The sequence below is a fragment of the Hyla sarda genome, chromosome 3 (assembly GCF_029499605.1).
Source record: "Hyla sarda isolate aHylSar1 chromosome 3, aHylSar1.hap1, whole genome shotgun sequence".
Taxonomy (NCBI): Eukaryota; Metazoa; Chordata; class Amphibia; order Anura; family Hylidae; genus Hyla; species Hyla sarda.
This window is the reverse complement of record NC_079191.1, coordinates 183,018,698-183,040,863: the sequence shown is the minus strand read 5'-3', so window position 1 is coordinate 183,040,863 and position 22,166 is coordinate 183,018,698. Positions and strand designations below refer to the sequence as shown.

Here is a 22,166-nt window from a genome sequence, read left to right as displayed (position 1 = left end):
GGGTTTCACAGTAATTTCCCAAAGTTGCAGCAGTTTTACCACGAGTGCAAAACTTGTGATAAGACTGCAAAGTTTTTACATCGATTATGAAATGTTAGATTAAAAAACACTGCAAAGCTCAGATGGAACATGAAGATGTGAACACAGCCTTGGCGATGGACATAATTATTGTTTACAGTTGAATCCCTGATCACTGAAGTATTTTATGATAACTTTTCAGGTGACAACACTAAAGAAATGACCCTCTGCTACAATGTAAAGTAGTGAGTGCACAGCCTGTATAACAGTGTTTAATATTGTGTCCCCTCAAAATAACTCAACACACAGCCAGTAATATTTAAATCTTGGCAAAAAATGAGTACAACCTTAAGTAGGAATGTCCAAATTGGGCCCAAAGTTTAAATATTTTGTGTGGCCACCATTATTTTCCAGCACTGCCTTAAGCCTCTTTGGCATGGAGTTTCCCAGAGCTTTACAGGATGTCACTGGAGACCTCTTCCATTCCTCCATGATGACATCACAGAGCTGGTGGATGTTAGAGACTATGCACACCCCCACCTTCTGTTTGAGGATGCCCCACAGATGCTCAAAAAGATTTAGACCTGAAGACATGCTTGGCCAGTCCATCATCTTTGCCAGCATCTTCTTTTGGCAAGGCAATAGTTTTCTTGGAGGTGTGTTTAGGGCCATTATTATGTTGGAATACTGCCCTGCAGGGAAGGGATCATGCTTGGCTTCAGCATTACAAAGTATCGTTCCTCAATTGACCTTCGCTCCCCCAGTGCAAGCAGCACTCATGCAGGCCACAACCCCCTTTCAAAAAGTTGCAAGTGTAAGCCAGGTCAGACCTGGCTTACAAACATGATTTTAACAGCATTTTCAAAAGGTCGTAGTTGCGACTTTTTGCACAGCTCCGCTCCCCGACACCCGCTCACAGCTACCTCCCGCCTGCAAGCTGTTGGGACTACAACTCTTAGCATGTCCTCACTGCAAGGGCATGCTGGGAGTTGTAGTCCTGTAATAGCTAGCGGGTGGGTGGTAGATGTGGGCAGGTGGCCAGGAGCTGCGCAAAAAGTCGCAACTGCAGCATCCGAACCACTTGCTCAACCAGCAGCAAGAGGAAGAGATTTGTTACAGTGTTACCCCAGTAGTAAGCTAATTAGATGAGGAGGGAGCTTGTTACAGTGTGTCACCTCAGTAGTAAGTTGGGGTGTGTCAAAGGGCGGGTCAATGGGAGGAGTCAAGGGTGCGGCAAAATTTGCTTTTGCCTAGGGTGGAAAAACTCCTTGCACCAGCCCTGGTCACATGACACCAGGGAGGGAAAATGGCTAACTGGGCGCAACTTGGACAGTTACACTTAGAGGTGTCCTGATTATAGTTTCAACCATTTAGATATTAATGGCTGTGTTTTGAGTTCTTTTGAGGGGACACAACATTAAACAGGCTGTGCACTCACTTCTTTACATTGTAGCAGATGGTCATTTCTTCAGGGTTGTCACATGCATAGGGATAATTAAAAATTTACATAAATGGTGGACTCGCTTATGGGAGATACTGGACACCTTTACTGGATTCATAGACCTTACACGGGAGGAAACCTTAGAACCCCCACACTTTAGGAAAAAGTGAGCCAAACATGCAGATTTTAGCAGGTTCATCCAATTATGTAATATGTGGGGCCTCCTGAATCTTTCCCCGCTAGATGTCAGGGAAGAGAAGGAATGGGCATGTTGGATTTCAAGTGGCTGATTCCTTTGTTCCTGAGGAGATAAGCTGTCATCAGAGGTGTTTGGTAATGGCTTACCCCTTCATTTTCAAGGCAGAACACATGCGGCTGAGCAATAATAATTGCACAAGGTTTACTAAAAAACCCCTCTGGCTTCCCAGCAAGTAGAAGTAAAGCAAATGGTATTCCTGTGCTCTACAAGCACTTGCTGCACAAACCACATGGTGATTACTATATCCCAGGTGCACTCTGGTTATATTGTTTTTCCATCTATAGTTAAGCACTGTCAAAGGAAACACTTTGAAATAAAAGTGCTCAGTTTCTGTTTTAACATTAGATCACTATGATTCTTGTAAATGTTTACAATTAAGTTTTATTTATTGATATTTTGCTGTAAAGAACACAGCGTCTCACATACCTGTCGCAGAATCAGAGTTTTCTCTTGGAACATCATCATAGATAACTTCATCAGGGTCTAAAAGAAACAGAAAACTAGACATTAGATCTTATCGCAGTAAGAAGGAAACAGAGGGAGAGCAAGGAAGGAAAATTACACTTGTGGCATGCAAGGTACTGGTAGCAATGACACAATTCTTCTTCTAGATTTAAATAGAGGCTGTCAGATTCAAAAACTTTTTATATGTTATACGTCTAGGCAAAACATTAACCTTTCTAATATACTTCATAAGAAAATGTTATTTCCTTTTTATAGAAGTCATGGCTTATACAATCATTGCTTTGTCCAAGCTGAAGCACAGGCATGGACAGTAGGAGAGAGGGGGCTAGCACTCCTCTGTGCTCTGTCTGATAGGGCAGGAGAGAGCAAGGAGGAGTCCTATCAGACAGGACAGAGCACAGAGGAGTCCCATCAGACAGGAGAGAGTACAGAGGAGTGCTACCAAACAGGAGAGAACAAAGAGGAGTCCTATCAGACAGGAGAGAGCACAGAGGAGTCCTATCAGAAAGGAGAGAGCACAGAGGAGTACTATTAGACAGGAGAGAGCACAGAGGAGTGCTACCAGACAGGAGAGAGCACAGAGGAGTGCTACCAGACAGGAGAGAACAAAGAGGAGTCCTATCAGACAGGAGAGAGCACAGAGGAGTCTTATCAGACAGGAGAGAGCACAGAGGAGTACTATTAGACAGGAGAGAGCACAGAGGAGTGCTACCAGACAGGAGAGAGCACAGAGGAGTGCTACCAGACAGGAGAGAACAAAGAGGAGTCCTATCAGACAGGAGAGAGCACAGAGGAGTCCTATCAGACAGGAGAGAGCACAGAGGAGTCCTATCAGACAGGAGAGAGCACAGAGGAGTGCTACCAGACAGGAGAGAGCACAGATGAGTGCTACCAGACAGGAGAGAGCACAGATGAGTGCTACCAGACAGGAGAGAGCACAGATGAGTGCTATCAGACAGGAGAGAGCACAGAGGAGTGCTACCAGACAGGAGACAACACAGAGGAGTCCTACCAGACAGGAGAGAGAACAGAGGATTGCTATCAGACAGGAGAGAGCATAGAGGAGTGCTATTAGACAGGAGAGAGCACAGGGGATTCCTATCAGACAAGAGAGAGCACAGGGGAGTCCTATCAGACAGGAGAGAGCAGAGGGGAGTCCTATCAGACAGGAGAGAGCACAGGGGAGTCCCATCAGACATGAGAGAGCACAAAGGAGTCCTATCAGTCAGGAGAGAGCACAAGGGAGTCCTATCAGACACGAGAGAGCACAGAGGAATGCTATCAGACAGGAGAGAGCACAGAGGAGTGGTAGCCCACCCTCACTTACTGGACTGTCCATGCTTCCGCTTGGACAAACCAATGATTATATAAGCCATGATTTCCAGAATATGCCGGTACTAGGACCAAACGGAAAGGCGCTGTCTCCATAGACTGCAATGCAATTCCAAGCAGATTCCACTGTGGCCAAAATTGGGATTTCCAAACTAGATGTTTACGCTGCAGGGATTTCGCCATGTGCACGATGCAGCAACTTTAGGTTTTCATAGCGACTTTAGGTCATGATACCGCTCGCATCACTCCCGGCTTTAGGCTGGTTCCCAGCACCACTCCAGCCTCCGCAGCAATCCAGATGTCTGATGAAGGACCAAAACATCAGTTTAATATCTGTATGATTGTTGGACTGCGGAAATAAAACTAATCACCAGCAATTGAATGCCACGTTTTCTTTATACTGCTGGGATATGCCATTACATGATGTTGGTTGGGGATAAACTTCTAGAACCTCTTTATTCTCAGGATCATTAAAGGGGTATTCCAGGAAAAAACTTTTTTTTATATATCAACTGGCTCCGGAAAGTTAAACAGATTTGTAAATTATTAAAAGAAAATGGGGCTCAAAGGTCAAAGATATCTGGTTTAGATTAATTTGTATTTATTAATATAGAATATAAAATGAATTAAATAGGGAATGCACAGGGCCCTTGTACTCCCCTAATTAATTTAATATACAGTAAATATATATATTAATCCCAATATAAAAATAGCAGCTAAAAACTAAAATTCAATACAGACTAAAAATAAAAATAACTGTAAAAATTATTCTGCGATTTGAGCCTGTGTGATCAATATAGCGATCGGCTAATCCTGTAGAGAAGCACAGTACAAATGTTCATTCCTGTTCACAGATACAATGTAGCAGCTGCAGATAACAATAAGTCAATTAACATTGTATCTGTCCAGCCAGTGGCAACTAGATTCCACCAATATAATGATACAGTGTAGCGCTTTGTGGATAGTCGCTTGAGATCGATCTTTAAGTGTCTCTGTATAAACCGCAAATTATCACATCAACCAGTCGGCAATATAATCCAAAAATTATTTTTATTTTTATTTTTATTTATTTATTTATTTTCATTTATTTTACACTCATTCATATATATATTTTTTATTTTTATTTTTTATTCATTTTTTATTTATTATTATTTTCTAATATTTCTAGAATGTGATCAAGATTTAGATTTATCCCCATATGTCTCTAGTTATTATTACAACTGCATACAGCTCGTAATGTTATATACTTTTGCAAAATTTTTATTTAAATTTTTATTTAAGTGTTGATATGTTCATAGACAAATATAAATAGAGTTTATTCATCTCTTTATTTCCTTAAAATGACATTCATTTCCCTAGAATGCCATTCATTTAATAATTTTTTGCCCAGGATGTGAGGTCACAGTTTAGGTCATTATGAAGGGACGTGTATTAAGGTATATAAACCACTATTATGTATAGTTCACACGTTCCGCTGCTGAAGAAAAAACCGAGGATGGTTTTGAAACGCGTCCAGCGATTCTAAATATGCGATATTGAGCCTGCTAATATAGAACATCTGCCTAACAGCACTAGCGATCATCTGACAGATCCAAGACATTTGTTACAGTGTGCTATCTCCCGAGCGCGCGACCTGTGCACGAGGAACGCCGCCGGGTCACCCACTCTGTATACCGCATCAAGCCGCTACTTTAATTACAAGTTTGAAGCCAACCGGGCTATCTACAACAAGGATTCGATGTTTGCTGACCGCTTTTTTTCCCAGTTGGTTTGATCAAGGGACTCCGCTTGACAGCGCTGCAGTCCCCCCAAACGGTGCCCACCACCAAGTGCTGCGCCCTTAGGAGTCGGCCGAGACTCCAGCAGCACAATCCCTGACTGAGGCTAGTCACCGGGCGAAATACGCTATACAGCCGGTCCACAGGACTACACCGAAGGGAGAACCATGGTATCCCGGGAGCGGTGAGCATTTTTTGGATTATATTGCCGACTGGTTGATGTGATAATTTGCGGTTTATACAGAGACACTTAAAGATCGATCTCAAGCGACTATCCACAAAGCGCTACACTGTATCATTATATTGGTGGAATCTAGTTGCCACTGGCTTGACAGATACAATGTTAATTGACTTATTGTTATCTGCAGCTGCTACATTGTATCTGTGAACAGGAATGAACATTTGTACTGTGCTTCTCTACAGGATTAGCCGATCGCTATATTGATCACACAGGCTCAAATCGCAGAATAATTTTTACAGTTATTTTTATTTTTAGTCTGTATTGAATTTTAGTTTTTAGCTGCTATTTTTATATTGGGATTAATATATATATTTACTGTATATTAAATTAATTAGGGGAGTACAAGGGCCCTGTGCATTCCCTATTTAATTCATTTTATATTCTATATTAATAAAAACAAATTAATCTAAACCATATATCTTTGACCTTTGAGCCCCATTTTCTTTTAATACATTGTTCCTATTTTTTACACCGTGGGTATAGGTGTTTGTTGGGTCGCTCGGGTCTTTAGTGACGGTCAGATAGACAGGAGCCTCTCCATTTTGTTTATATTATTTTGTTTATATTAGATTTGTAAATTACTTCTATTAAAAAATCTTACTCTTTCAGTACTTATGAGCTTCTGAAGTTAAGGTTGTTCTTTTCTGTCTAAATCCTCTCTGATGACACCTGTCTTGGGAAACGCCCAGTTTAGAAGAGGTTTGCTATGGGGATTTGCTTCTAAACTGGGCGTTTCCCCGAGACAGGTGTCATCAGAGAGCACTAAGACAGAAAAGAACAACCTTAACTTCAGAAGCTCATAAGTACTGAAAGAATTAAGATTTTTTAATAGAAGTAATTTACAAATCTGTTTAACTTTCTGGAGCCAGTTGATATATAAAAAAAAAAAGTTTTTTCCTGGAATACCCCTTTAACCCCTTAAGGACGCAGGACGTAAATGTACGTCCTGGTGAGGTGGTACTTAACGCACCAGGACGTACATTTACGTCCTAAGCATAACCGCGGGCATCGGAGCGATGCCCGTGTCATGCGCGGCTGATCCCGGCTGCTAATCGCAGCCAGGGACCCGCCGGCAATGGCCGACGCCCGCGATCTCGCGGGCGTCCGCCATTAACCCCTCAGGTGCCGGGATCAATACAGATCCCGGCATCTGCGGCAGTTCGCGATTAAAATGAACGATCGGATCGCCCGCAGCGCTGCTGCGGGGATCCGATCATTCATAACGCCGCACGGAGGTCCCCTCACCTTCCTCCGTGCGGCTCCCGGCATCTCCTGCTCTGGTCTGTGATCGAGCAGACCAGAGCAGGAGATGACCGATAATACTGATCTGTTCTATGTCCTATACATAGAACAGATCAGTATTAGCAATCATGGCATTGCTATGAATAGTCCCCTATGGGGACTATTCAAGTGTAAAAAAAAATGTAAAAAAATGTAAAAGTAAAAGTTAAAAAAAAGTGAAAAATCCCCTCCCCCAATAAAAAAGTAAAACGTCCGTTTTTTCCTATTTTACCCCCAAAAAGCGTAAAAAACATTTTTTATAGACATATTTGGTATCGCAGCGTGCGTAAATGTCCGAACTATTAAAATAAAATGTTAATGATCCCGTACGGTGAACGGCGTGAACGAAAAAAAATTTAAAAAGTCCAAAATTCCTACTTTTTTAATACATTTTATTTAAAAAAAATTATAAAAAAATGTATTAAAAGTTTTTTATATGCAAATGTGGTATCAAAAAAAAGTACAGATCATGGCGCAAAAAATGAGCCCCCATACCGCCGCTTATACGGAAAAATAAAAAAGTTATAGGTCATCAAAATAAAGGGATTATAAATGTACTAATTTGGTTAAAAAGTTTGTGATTTTTTTTAAGCGCAACAATAATATAAAAGTATATAATAATGGGTATCATTTTAATCGTATTGACCCTCAGAATAAAGAACACATGTCATTTTTACCAGAAATTGTACGGCGTGAAAACAAAACCTTCCAAAATTAGCAAAATTGCGTTTTTCGTTTTAATTTCCCCACAAAAATAGTGTTTTTTGGTTGCGCCATACATGTTATGATATAATGAGTGATGTCATTACAAAGGACAACTGGTCGCGCAAAAAACAAGCCCTCATACTAGTCTGTGGATGGAAATATAAAAGAGTTATGATTTTTAGAAGGCGAGGAGGAAAAAATGAAAACGTAAAAATTAAATTGTCTGAGTCCTTAAGGCCAAAATGGGCTGAGTCCTTAAGGGGTTAAGGATCTCAAAAGGTCAGGCCTACCTATACTGATATGGGATAAGGTAAGAGTCTACTCATTGCCCTTGGTTGTTGCTCCACCTTGAGAAATAATATCCAGTCCCAACTAATCAAACAAAGTGGGTACTTTAATTTTAAATTGTACCCATCACTCTTCTGGAGTCCTGGAATTGCGCATTGTGCCATTTCTCCTTTATTTATTTTACAAACATTAAAAGAAAACGTAAAAGATAAGGTATTTTCTAAAGGTGACATGAAGAGCCATCAAACCCTCTTCAATGGTTTCAAATGGCTTCCATCAGCAAAAAAAATAATATATTGTCAGAGATAGGATAAAGAAGAAACAGAAAAGATCAGGAGCTAGAAGAAGAAAAAATAAATAAATAAAAGTAAAATTACTGAGATAAGGTAAGTAATTGTATTTACTCTCCATCCATTCTGTATTTGCAGGATCAGACACCCACTTTGCCAGCACATCCTCTTCTTTTAAGGCTTGGAAATCTTCACTGAAATTATGAAACAAAACTACAATACTTACATATTCTTGAACACAGTGGTTAGCAACAGGACACCACAAAACAGAATATTATGCCTTTTACATTTATTTACATACAATGTATAACAAAGCTACATACAAAACATATGATTCCTATAATATTAGGGGTTTTCAAAAAAAATAACCTCCCAGTAACGTCCCATTTCCCTGCTAGACATCATCAGAAAGAACAAGAACAACACAGGAGCATGGACCAGAAGATCTGACAGCTGCAGCATGGGAGAACAAGGAAGGCTGCATGTTAAAATCCCACAGTGTCCCATAAAATAAGAAAAATGTATAATATAAAAATTTAATTAATAAATAATAAAATAAAAAATATAAAAATAATAATTTATATATTTATATATATATATATATATATATATATATATATATATATATATATATATATATAAACACATATACATACATACATATACAGTCATGGGCGTAAATGTTGGCACCCCTTAAATTTTTCAAGGAAATGTATTTCTCACAGAAAAGGATTGCAGTAACACATAGTTTTTAAACCGATATTCCGTGCATTTTAATTCTCTCCCCCCCCAAATATCCTTGGGTGCGTGTGTTTCTGCGGGAATACCCTGATAAACTGTTTCTGGCCCCGCAGAAACCGCTGCAGATCAATGATTTAAAGCGGGCACTTTAAATCAATGAACTGCTGCGGCTTTTGCGGGGCCAGAGACCGCCGCCTCCACCCACTTCTCTCCCCCTGCCTGTCCTGGGGTACTGAGTCCAACCACTGCTGCTGCCAGATTGCCTCCCCCTGCCTATCCTCTGCCCAGAGACCACCACAGCCACCCGCTTCTCTCCCCCTGCCTGTCCTGGGGTCTTGAGTCCAACCACTGCCGCTGCACACCCGCTTCTCTCCCCCTTCCCCCTGCCGGTCCTGAGTCCAACCACCGCCGATTGCCTCCCCCTGCCTATGCTCTGGCCAGAGACCGCCGCCGCTGCCCCATTGCCTTCCCCATCCCCGGTTTTATAATTACCTGTGTCCGGGGTCCGCGCTACTTCTGGCTCCAGCGGCGTCCTGAGCTGTCACACTGTGCGCCGGGCCACTGAAGGTAACGTCACAATGAGGACGTCACTCGTCCCTGCGCAGCGCACAGCAACAGCTCAGGATGCCGCAGGAACCCGAAGCAGCGCAGACCCCAGGAACAGGTAATTATAAAACCGGGGATGGGGAGGCAATGAGGCAGTGGCGAGGTCTCTAGCCAGAGGATAGGCAGGGGGAGAGAAGCAGGCGGAGGCGGCGGTCTATGGCTCCGCAAAAGCCGCTGCAGTTCATTGATTTAAAGCGCCCGCATTATCGGGAAGGTAATTGCCGATACCGATAACTTAGAAAATCGTGAATATCGGCCGATAATATCGGCCATGCCGATAATCGGTTGATCCCTAATTAGAACTAAACCAAAAAAGGGAGGAAAAAAAAGCAAATTGAACATAATGTCACATCAAACTCCAAAAATGGGCTGGACAAAATGATTGGCTCCCTTAACTTAATATTTTGTTGCACACCTTTGGAAAAATAACTGAAATCAGTCGCTTCCTATAACCATCAATAAGCTTCTTACACCTCTCAGCCGGAATGTTGGACCACTCTTCCTTTGCAAAATGCTCCAGGTCTCCTACTGGAAGGGCACATTTTCTCAGCAGTAATTTTAAGATCTCTCCAAAGGTGTTCAATGGGATTTAGATCTGGACTCATTGCTGGCCACTTCAGAACTCTCCAGCGCTTTGTAGCCATCCATTTCTGGGTGCTTTTTGACGTATGTTTGGGGTCATTGTGCTGCTGGAAGACCCAAGATCTCAGACACAAACCCAGCTTTCTGACACTGGGCTGTACAGTGCCACTCAAAATCAGTCATTGAACATCATTGAACCTCACCCATATTTCACTGTAGGTACGGTGTTCTTTTCTTTGTAGGCCTCATTCTCTTTTCGGTAAACAGTACAATGATGTGCTTTACCAAAAAGCTCTATCTTGGTCTCATCTGTCCACAAGACAAGACGTTTTCACAGAAGGATTTTGGCTTACTCAAGTTCATTTTGGCAAAATGTAGTCTTGCTTTTTTATGTCAGCAGTGGGGTCCTCTTGGGTCTCCTGCCATAGCGTTTCATTTCATTTAAATGTTGACGGATAGTTCGCACTGACACTGATGCTTCCTGAGCCTGCAGGACAGCTTGAATATCTTTGGAACTTGTTTGGGGCTGCTTATCCACCATCCAGACTATCCTGCGTTGACACCTTTCATCAATTTTTCTCTTCCATCCACGCCCAAGGAGATTAGCTACAGTGCCATGGGTTGCAAACTTCTTGATAATGTTGTGCACTGTGGACAAATGCAAATCTAGATCTCTTTGAGATTGTTGATATTTTTCCACAATTTTGGTTCTCAAGTCCTCAGACAGTTCTCTGCTCCTCTTTCTGTTGTCCATGCTTAGTGTGGCACACACAGACACACAATGCAAAGACTAAGTGAACTTCTCTCCTTTTTATCTGCTTTCAGGTGTGATTTTTATATTGCTCACACCTATTACTTTCCCCAGGTGAGTTTAAAGGAGCATCACATGCTTGAAACAATCTTATTTTTCCACAAATTTGAAAGGGTGCCAATAATTTTGTCCAGCCCATTTTTTGTGTTTGGTGTGACATTATGTCCAATTTGCTTGTTTTCCTCCTTTTTTGGTTTAGTTCCAATATACACAAAGGGAATAAACATGTGTATAGCAAAACATGTGTTCCTGCAATCCTTTTCTGTGAGAAATACTTCATTTAAAAAAAAAAAAATTTTTTGTAATTATATATATATTTTTTTATTTAATTTTTTATTTTCTCCAAAACTGTGAACGTCGAAAACGTTGCCAAAATTTATTACGGTACTTTTACATTACATTACCTGTAGCCCAAAACAGTGGCAATAAAAATACAACAAGCCTGCAATAAAAGAGGCCCTTATATGGCTAAATCGATGGGTGAATAAAAAATAAAGAAAGAAAAAAAAGATAGATATATGGCCTCTGGAATACAACAATGACTCAAAACAGGCTGGTCTGTAAGGAGTTAAGAGCAATAGAGAAATAAAACAAAGCAGAAAACTTCTACATCTGCCAAGTAAATTATATAAGGGTTCTTAATGTTCCAAATATGTGTATAACCTTCTACAGGTTGTCTAAAGCCTTTCTATACTTCCACCATATAGAAAATATATGACAACATATACTGTAATATGTGTTACATACCTTGTATGATTGTTGTCAGTCACAAGCTGCAAGTGAGGATTGGATACCTCCTCTTGGACTCCTGCAAATAAGGATCAGAAGAATCCTTGACTGTTATAGGTGACATTCAGAAATAAAAGACTGCCAAAAAGGTGGATGACTGCATGTCTGTTTGCTTGTCCATATTTTACTGATTTAGGCTGCTTTCCCACTATCAGGTTCTCCCGTTAATACACGTACGTTTGAAACATCAAGACAATGGGGTTTATTTACTAACGTGATCCCGACTCTTTTTTGTCGGGTTTTGCGCCCAAATTGTGTCGCACGTCCCAAAAAAAAACCGAAAGGGGGCGTGGTCACGGGGTAAAGTGGGCGTGGTCCCAACAAAAGGGGCATGTTACCGAGAGTTTTGAAAAATCCCAACATATTTACTAAGGTTTCCACAGAAAAAGTGTTGTATTTGAGCTGAGAAAAACCCGACAGATCAGAACAGTTGTAAAAAAAGCAAAATGTAGGGAAAAGTGCGAAATGTAGGGAAACCTTAGTAAATACCTTGGGAAAATACCAGTGGGAAATCAAAACCCACAAAGAAACCTACACTCATCTCTTAGTAAATAAACCCCAATGGGTTTTTTCGTTTACCCTTTGTCACACGTTATAGCCCGTCATGACTAACGTACGTTAGTTGTGACGGGAGAAATAACGTGACATGCACTCATTTTTCGCATGTCACAAGAAATGGGTAAATTAACATATGTTATTTTTAACATTGAAGTCTATGGCCGACATACGTTAGTAAATACACCCATTAATGCCCGTTATTATAACGGACATTATTTTTACTGAGCATGCTCAGAAGAGGTGACATCAGTAGACTCCTGCAGTGCTGAGGGACTACTACTACTCCCATCATGGAACAGACTTGTTTCCATGCTGGGAGTAGTAGTTCCCCACTGTGGGAGACTGTCGGTGGCTGGGGAGGTTACATTAGTGTTTGTACTACTACGCCCATCATGGAACAGACTCTGTTCCATGATGGGGGTTGTAGTACAGGGGCTGAGGGATTGATTGCACCGGGTCTCACTTCTGACGACCGATGCGATCAGAAGTTTTTAAGAAGGGGAGCGGGCGGCATGGTCCGCAACCCTGCGATCACCGATTTATTTTTTACTTTCATTTTTAAATTCCCTGCGGGGATCCCTGAATGGCCGATACTGAGGAGCCATTCAGGGATCCCCACAGGTTTTTTAAAATGGACAATGTGAGGGGACATATGTATATTAAAAGTGTATATATCTATACCCCCGCCAGCGCATACTGTGACCCCGCCAGCGCATTTATAAGTATATCTCTATACCCCCGCCAGCGCATACTGTGACCCCGCCAGCGCATACTGTGACCCCGCCAGCGCATTTATAAGTATATCTCTATACCCCCGCCAGCGCATACTGTGACCCCGCCAGCGCATTTATAAGTATATCTCTATACCCCCGCCAGCGCATACTGTGACCCCGCCAGCGCATACTGTGACCCCGCCAGCGCATTTATAAGTATATCTCTATACCCCCGCCAGCGCATACTGTGACCCGGCCAGCGCATTTATAAGTATATCTCTATACCCCCGCCAGCGCATACTGTGACCCCGCCAGTGCATACTGTGACCCCGCCAGCGCATTTATAAGTATATCTCTATACCCCCACCAGCGCATACTGTGACCCCGCCAGCGCATTTATAAGTATATCTCTATACCCCCGCCAGCGCATACTGTGACCCCACCAGCGCATTTATAAGTATATCTCTATACCCCCACCAGCGCATACTGTGACCCCACCAGCAGATTTATAAGTATATCTCTATACCCCCGCCAGCGCATACCGTGACCCTGCCAGCACATTTATAAGTATATATCTATACCCCCCGCCAGCGCATACTGTGACCCCACCAGCGCATTTGTCCTAATTTTCTATTGCAGCGCTATATGTGACAACCATACCTATCAGAACGTATCTATGAATGAATAGTATATCTGTCAGGATCATCGGCTGCTGGATGCGCTCCTGACATATATACTTGTCAAATATAGCGCATTTGTGTAGCGACATATATGACCAGTATAAATGTCCGGAGCGCATCCAGCAGCCGCTCGGCCAATAATCCTGACAGATATACATTGAGCGGCAGCTGTATAGGTATATAGATGTGCTGGGGGGGGGCAGACATAGCGTTTTCTGCCCCCCACAGTGCTTCTATATACATATACAGCTGCCGCTCAATGAATGAATAGTATATCTGTCAGGATCTTTGGCTGAGCGGCTGCTGGATGCGCTCCGGACATTTATACTGGTCATATATGTCGCTGCACAAATGCGCTATATTTGACAAGTATATATGTCAGGAGCGCATCCAGCAGCCGATGATCCTGACAGATATACTATTCATTAATTGAGCGGCAGCTATATATGTATATAGAAGCGCTGTGTGGGGCAGACATAGCGTTTTCTGCCCCCCCCCAGGACATCTATATACATATACAGCTGCCGCTCAATGAATGAATAGTATATCTGTCAGGATCATCTGGCCGGGCGGCTGCTGAATACGTTCTGATAGGTATGGTTGTCACATATAGCACTGCAATAGAAAATTAGGACAAATGCGCTGGCGGGGTCACAGTATGCGCTGGCGGGGGGTATAGATAGATACTTATAAATGCGCTGGCGGGGGTTTTATTTTTATTAATCCGCTGGCGGGGGCTAGATATATAGCGCTCTATGTCCCCCCCTCCACACACACACACCACTTTTATTATACATATGTCCTCTCACATTGTCCATTTTAAAAACCCAGTGGGGATCCCTGATTGGCTCCTCAGTATAGACCATTCAGGGATCCCCGCGGGGAATTTAATGAAAGTAAAAAATACATCGGTGATCGCAGGGTTGCGGAGCATGCCGCCAGCTCCCCTGGTTAATAACTTCTGATTTCATCGGGTGTCAGAAGTGAGACCCGGTGCAATCAATCCCTCAGCCCCTGCACTACAACCCCATCATGGAACCGAGTCTGTTCCATGATGGGGGTAGTAGTACAAACACTAATGTAGCCTCCCCAGCTGTCTGCAGAATCCCGCAGTCGGGAATTACTACTCCCATCACGGAAACAAGTCTGTTCCATGATGGGAGTAGTAGAAGTCCTGGCTGTGGGAGACTGTAGGCAGAGGTGTAAAAACGTCCGTATGATGGATGTTTTGTTAGCATCCGTTAATTCACCCGTTATTAAACGTCCGTTAATACATAATAACTTACGTTTATTAACGGGTGAACTTCATAGTGTGAAAGCAGCCTTACTTACAGCAATATTTACCTTGAAAGATACAAACTATATTGATTACTATATATAAGAGACACATCTGTAGTCATAAAGAGATCCCTATCCTCTAGGAGGACTGAAAACCCATACTGACATGACATTAAAGGGGTATTCCGGGCAAAAACATTTTATCCTGTATCCAAAGGATAGGGGATAAGATGTCTGATCGCGGGGGGACCAGCCGCTGGGACCCCTGCTATCTCCCTGTAACACCCTCATTCTATGCGGGAGCTGCGTCTCCAGTTTTGGAAACCTCCGGGTTTCAGGGACTGGTGATGTGCCGTCACGCCACGCCCCCTCCATTCATGTCACGTGGTGTGACGTCACGTCCCCAGTACCAGAGGTTTCCGAAACTGGAGACGCAGCTCCCGTATAGAATGCGGGTGCTGCAGGGAGATCGCGGGGGGTCCCAGAGGTGGGCCCCCCGCGATCTGACATCTTATCCCCTATCCTTTGGATAGGGAATAAAAGGTTTTTGCCCGGAATCCCCCTTTAATAACAATATACCAAGTGGACAGGTCATGCTTCCTTGGGTGGAATGCTTGCCTCAGGATAAGTGCAAAGGAGAAGAAAGAAAAAGCACATGTGGTTAAATACGCAGAAAATAAATGTCTGGCCCCGTTACAGTGAGTATATAGACTTTGGTGCCTGGCTACTAGAGGGAGCACCTAGCACTGGGTGTCAGAGAGCTGTCATTAGCATACAGTAAGGCTCAGAGGAACTATTCATTCTCTTTCGCCCAATAAGAGAAGCATATCCATTTGTAGACAGCGGTGTTGGGGTTCTTGCCTCACACCAATACAGAACAGGGTATGGTAAAGCTACAGAGATGCTTTAGATGCAGCTCAGGGGATTACTGTTCAATCTAACGCACCATTAACCCCAGTACCTGCTCTTTACTGAATTCCAAAACAGCTATCTACAGATGAATGACCCTTTGTTTTGGAGTAGAACCTGGTTTGGTTACGCTTCCTTGAGAGAGCTTATAAGCATTTTTTTTAACCAATAGCATTCTCTGAAAAGAAGTCTCCATACCACTAAATTGGTATGGAGAATTTGTACTGTCACATATACTGCATCTATGGCAGGTCTGTTGGCAACCATTACCCTGTGAAAAAACACAGGTAAGCAGCTCACCCACTTCCCAGCCTTGCTTGTGAATTGGTGGATAGGGAGGGTGCACAAACATTTAAAGGACTGGCCGAGGGGAGGACTAATTCCAGACAATGTTTATGATCCATTAAAGGGGTACTCCATTGGAAAGCATTTTTTTTTTTAAATCAACTGGTGCCAGAAAGTTAAACAGATTTGTAAATAACTTCTATTTAAGAATCTTAATCCTTCCAGTACTTAGCTGCTTTAGGCTCCACAGGAAGTGCTTTGCTTTTTAAATGTCCTTTCTTCCTGTGTCCATGTCAGGAACTGTCGAGAGTAGGAGCAAATCTACATTGAAAACCTCTCCTGCTCTGGACAGCTCCTGACATGGACAGAGGCGTCAGCAGACAGCACTGTGGTCGGACAGAAAGGAAATTCAAAAAGAAAAGAACTTCCTGTGGATCATACAGCAGCTGGTAAGTACTGGAAGGATTAAGATTTTTTAATATAAGTAATTTACAAATCTGTTATATTTTCTGGCACCAGTTGACTTAAATTTTTTTTCCAGTGGGGTACCCCTTTAACTTCTATACGTAGCACCATTAATTGAGAATTTTAAACACTCTATGGCGTTGTTCTTAGGATACTTTTAATGGCATGGTCTAGCTATTTTAAGCCTAGCGTGGCATAATTATTTGCACACCCTTTTACCCAATTTCAACACCGCTGCTTAGTCCTGCCATTTACGCAGTTTGAAGTGTCTGTGATTTACACATTATGTGGCTATATTGTTTGCACTCTGATTAATGGCGCCATATGCAGACATTGTTGAGCCCGCTTACTGCACACTGTGGACTTCATTGATGGGTACTAGAGAAAACAAAAGACGTATTGCGTACAGCGATTAATCAGATTACAGCTTTTTGTTTTCCCAGAAAAAGAGCTGGCAAGCTATTTTAAACCAGCGCTACAAGGGAAAATAAAAGCTGGCGATACTGAAAAGCAAAAATACAAGTATATAGGTTAGTGGTTCTCAATCAGGATGATTCCAGCTGTCGCAAAACTACAACTCCCAGCATGTCCGGACAGCCGAAGGCTGTCCGGGCATGCTGGGAGTTGTAGTTTTGCAACAGTTGGAGGCACCCTGATTGGAAACCACTGATATAGACAATCTAAACTACCAGAAATATATGAATTACACAAACAAAAACAAAAAAGATTAATTGGAACTGGAAGAAAATGTAATTTACTAAATACTTTAAATGAGCACTGTCAGATCCAAAAACTTTTTATATGTTGTTAATGATGAAAATTATAGACCGTTTGTAATATGGTTGTTTCAAAATTTTGAATATTTAATAAAGAAAATGTCAGAAAATCTGTATACCTACTGGGACACTAACCAGTCCTGCAGCAGCATCAGGCTTGTCCATGAGTCATGGACAAGAGATGAGTCATGGACAAGGCTGCATGAGCAGACACACCAATCACCTCCCACCACCACAAGGAAGAAACAGGCCCCCTTTCCTCAAGAGGATATCTAAGAGTAAGTTCACACTGAGGAATTGGAGAGTAATTCTCTGGGTTTTTAATTTTATTTTTTTCCTTGCGGAATTTGCACGGAATATAGGAGGAAACCCCTTTTTTTTTTGCTGGCCTACAGACACCAATCAGAATTTCCCTTCTATTTCTTTTTTATTTCCGTGCAAATTCCGCACAAAAACAATGGTTGGGCGGGAAATTTTTTTTTTACCATTGACTTCTATTGGATTCTAATCGCAGATTCCGCTTGAAGAATGAACATGTTCTTTCTTCAAGCGGTAAGGAATTCCACGAGCGGAATTTACACAGTGTGAACAGGAAAGCGTAAAACACATTGCAGTCAATGGGAAGAGGAGATGTTGCTTAACTTGGAGCAGAAAATTCGAGAGGAATTACTCGAGAAAATTCCTCTTGAATTACTCAGTGTGAAGGCACTAGAGATGAGCGAATTTACAGTAAATTCGATTCGTCACGAACTTCTTGGCTCGACAGTTGATGACTTTTCCTGCATTAATTAGTTCAGCTTTCAGGTGCTCCGGTGGGCTGGAAAAGGTGGATACAGTCCTAGGAAAGAGTCTCCTAGGACTGTATCCACCTTTTCCAGCCCACGGGAGCACCTGAAAGCTGAAGTAATTCATGCAGGATAAGTCATCAACTGCCGAGCCGAGAAGTTCGTGACGAATCGAATTTACTGTAAATTCGCTCATCTCTAGAAGGCACCCTAATACTGTGAGCTAATGAAAAGAGGTATTTTTTTGATAAATCTAGGTGATCGAGGAATACAAATTATATGGTCAGGATTAGGTACTGAGTAACATTTTTTTTTTTTTTTTGTAGGATCTGACATACTTGAAAGGACTTTTCCAAATAGCACGTGACAGCTGCCACTTGCTGATAAGTAAGCTGGGACCCTCACCAATTGCTAGAATAAAATAGTCATTGACCACCATGGCTCCCCTTTATTTTTTTCAGGGAGCAGTCACTGCAGCTCAAATGCATGAAGAAGAGTTGCAGTTCTCTGCAGAATGCCCAAATAACTTTTTCTACATTTAAATGTAACTGAACAGTAAGTGATGGCGTAGTCTAGTGATATACCATCACTAGCTAAGACACGGAAACTGCTACAAATGTGTTCAGTAGTAATAAAACAGACCTGAGAACACTTAAAAGGGGTACTTCGTGGAAACATTTTTTTTTTCAAATCAACCGATGCTAGAAAGTTAAAACAGGTTTGTAAGATACTTCTATTTAAAACTCTTAATCCTTCCAGTAGTTATCAGCAGTTGAATTCTCTAGCCAAAGTTGAGTAGTTCTTTCCAGTCTGACCACAGTGCTCTCTGCTGACACCTCTGTTTGTGTCAGGAACTGTTCAGAGTAGGAGAAAATCCCCCTGTTCTGAACAGTTCCTGACACTGTGTTAGCAGAGAGCACTGTGGTCAGACTGGAAATAACTACACTACTTCCTCTGTAGTATACTGCAGCTAATAAGTACTGGAAGTATTAAGATTTTTAAATAGAAGTTTCTTTCTGGCAACAGTTGATTTGAAAACATTTGTTTTCCTCCAGAGTACTCCTTTAATATACACACAACTCTAATACAAATTGTGTCCAAGGTTCAGGGAGGTCGGTGAAAAGGGACACAGCTCTGAATATTTCTTCATATTACACAGTTTTACCTTAAGGATCAAAGCACCAAAATGAATGGGTTATACAAAGCTATGTATGTCTCAGGAATAACACGATGTAAAAAAAGTAATATATGCAACAATAATATGGTCAAAGAAATTGCCAAAATGCACATAGCCTGGCATTTAACATTACCTTGTTCATCAACAGATATGTTGCGGATTATAACTGGTGTGGAGTACGCTGGCAAAAGTAAGGGCAAGTTGGAAGGGACAGCATAGCCACAAGGAACAGGAACAGAATAACCACTTGGCACCTGAGGACCAGAAATGTCTTCCACAGACTGAGACTCTTGGGAGGTAAACTCTCCCTCTTGGAATGGTGCAATATCGATAACTGAATACGGGTTCACTTTTCTTGGTGCAGGGTTCAGATCACTTTGTGCTGCTGAATCTTGTAGAATGGCTGCAGTGTCTTCTTCTAATAACAAATCTGATATATTGAAACACGGATAAAAAAATATTTTAAAAACAGGTTGTATTAGAAATCTAAAAATTTTTGCAGTTAATAAATGGAAAATGTTACAAGAGAATCATGACCAGTGCATCCAAAGGTTACCTTTCCAAGAAGGAACAATCCAATAAGAAATCTCTATAAGATGCCTAGCAAAAATAAAAATAGCCAGCACAACTACCTAATACACGGGTGCACGCTGCTGTGGTACATACAAAGTATACAAAAAAGAAGGTTGCAGCAGCACTCTTGGTCAAAAAAAAGAAGGGTCTTAGCGAACTTTTTGATCAAAACGTGTCCCCCATCCACCACGCGGAGGTGGCCTCATTTCAGATCGGACCCTAACATGCCTAATCCACTCACCTCTGCTGGGCATATGGCCTCTGACTGGGTAGCATGCTGGATCCACTGGATTTAAAAAACCTCCTGTGAATAGGGAGGGGAGCACGGCTACAGAGGGTGCCACTCCCCCTAAATTGCACAGCAAAAACAAAAAGAAAAATAGCCAACACAGCTGCCTAATACACAGGTGCACGCTGCTGTGGCAAATACAGAGTATACAAAAAAGAAGGTTGCAGCAGCACTCTTGGTCAAAAAATGGAGGCTCTTAGCGGACTTTTTGATCAAAACGTGTCCCCCATCCACCACACGGAGGTGGCCTCATTTCGGATGGGACCCCAGCACTAATTTCACTGTGCAATTTAGGGGGAGTGGCACCCTCTGTAGCAGTGTACCTCTCCCTGTTTCATAGGAGGTATTTTAAATTGATAATGGATCCAGCATGTTACCCAGTCAGAGGCCATATGCCCAGCAGAGGTGAGTGAAATGAGTGTTAGGGTCCCATCCGAAATGAGGCCACCTCAAAAAGTGCGCTAAGAGCCTCCATTTTTTTGACCAAGAGTGCTGCTGCAACCTTCTTTTTTGTATATGCCTGATTGAATCCCAGACGGCAGTGACTTCCGATCTACACTAAAGAAGCTGTAGATTGCGGAGTCAAAGACCAGGTCACCTGGGCATTCCGCAGGAAGGTAAGTGTGTCCAAGCTGGAAAAAACGCTGCTTTTGTGAAGAAAAGAAAAAAGGTTCAGCCCGGGTAACTCATGGGCAGCCAAACGCTCTTCCCCTCCTCAAAAACCAAAGGCTTCTTTAAAGTTCAACTGTCAAATAAAATCTGCATATATAACTGTCCACACTGATTAAAAGTTGTTTACATGTATAATGCAGGGGTTAATGGGTACTTAAAGGGGTACTCCGGCGCTTAGACATCTTATCCCCTATCCAAAGCATAAGGGATAAGATGCCTGCCGCTGGGGACCCCCATGATCTTGCACATAGCACCCCAGTTAAAATCAGTCCCCGGAGCATGTTCGTTCCGGGTTTGATTATCGGCGACCACGGGGCAGGCGGCGTGTGGTGTCATGCCTCCGCCCCCGTGTGAGGCCAGGTGTCACGCCCCCTACCATAGGCTTGCATTGAGGGGCGGAGCGTGACGTCACACAGGGGCGGAGCGTGACGTCACACAGGGGTGGAGACGTGACGTCACATGCCATCTGCCCCGTGGTCGCCGGTAATCAGACTCGGAGCGAACATGCTCCGGGGACTGATTTTAACTGGGGTGCTGAGTGCAAGATCACGGGGGTCCCCAGCGGCGGAACCCCCATGATCAGGCATCTTATCCCCTATCCTTTGGATAGGGGATAAGATGTCTAAGCGCCGGAGAACCCCTTTAAAGTTTTTTTGTTTTTTTTCAAGTGTCTGACATGTCAATGACACAGGTCAGAAGTTTTAATGATGATCTGGAAAGACACATTACCTATCTATATAAGGTCTCTCTCACAGATGACAATGCATATCAGAGCAAAAACCAAGATATAAGTTGTAGGGAACTGCCTGTAGGGCTTAGAGGCAGGATTGTGTGGAAAAACTGATCTGGAGAAATGTACAAAAAAATGTCTGCTGTGTTGAAAGTTCCCAAGAGCACAGTGGCCTTCATTACTCTTAAATGGAAAATCTTTAGAACAACTGGGAACACCCACCAAACTAAGTAAATATGGCAAGACAGGCCTTGGTAAGAGAGGTGACCAAGAACCCACTTCCAGGAAGGTAAACCATCACTGCAACATCACACCAAACTGGGCTTTATGGTGAAGTGGCCAGAAAGAAGCCTCTCCTTAAAGACACATGAAAATCGGGAGTTTGCAAGAAAGCGGCTAAAGGGCTCTCATGGAGAAACATCGTTCTCTGGTCTGAAACCAACAGAAAACTTAAAGGGGTTATCCAGGAAAAAAAAAATTTATATATCAACTGACACCAGAAAGTTAAACAGATTTGTAAGTCACTTCTTTTAAACAATCTTAATCCTTCCAATAATCATCATCTGCTGAAGTTGAGTTGTTCTTTTCTGTCTGGCAACAGTGCTCTCTGCTGACATCTCTGCCTATCTCGGGAACTGCACAGAGAAGA

The 22,166-nt window shown here is 42.5% G+C and overlaps 1 protein-coding gene across 5 annotated transcripts in view; it reads right to left on the bottom strand.

Annotated features, from left to right (window-relative positions):
* ARHGEF10 (Rho guanine nucleotide exchange factor 10) overlaps positions 1 to 22,166 on the bottom strand; it is a 203,456-nt gene that overhangs the window by 129,870 nt on the left and 51,420 nt on the right. For 3 of the 5 annotated variants that reach the window (XM_056565682.1, XM_056565685.1, XM_056565683.1), the window contains exons 4-7: positions 19,387 to 19,683; positions 11,586 to 11,646; positions 8,186 to 8,292; positions 2,145 to 2,201 (exon numbers count right to left, since the gene is read on the bottom strand). In XM_056565682.1, coding sequence (XP_056421657.1) covers positions 2,145 to 2,201; positions 8,186 to 8,292; positions 11,586 to 11,646; positions 19,387 to 19,683 — 522 coding nt within the window. The remainder of the gene's footprint in view (positions 1 to 2,144; positions 2,202 to 8,185; positions 8,293 to 11,585; positions 11,647 to 19,386; positions 19,684 to 22,166) is intronic. The other 2 variants (XM_056565684.1, XM_056565686.1) reach the window with 1 other exon arrangement.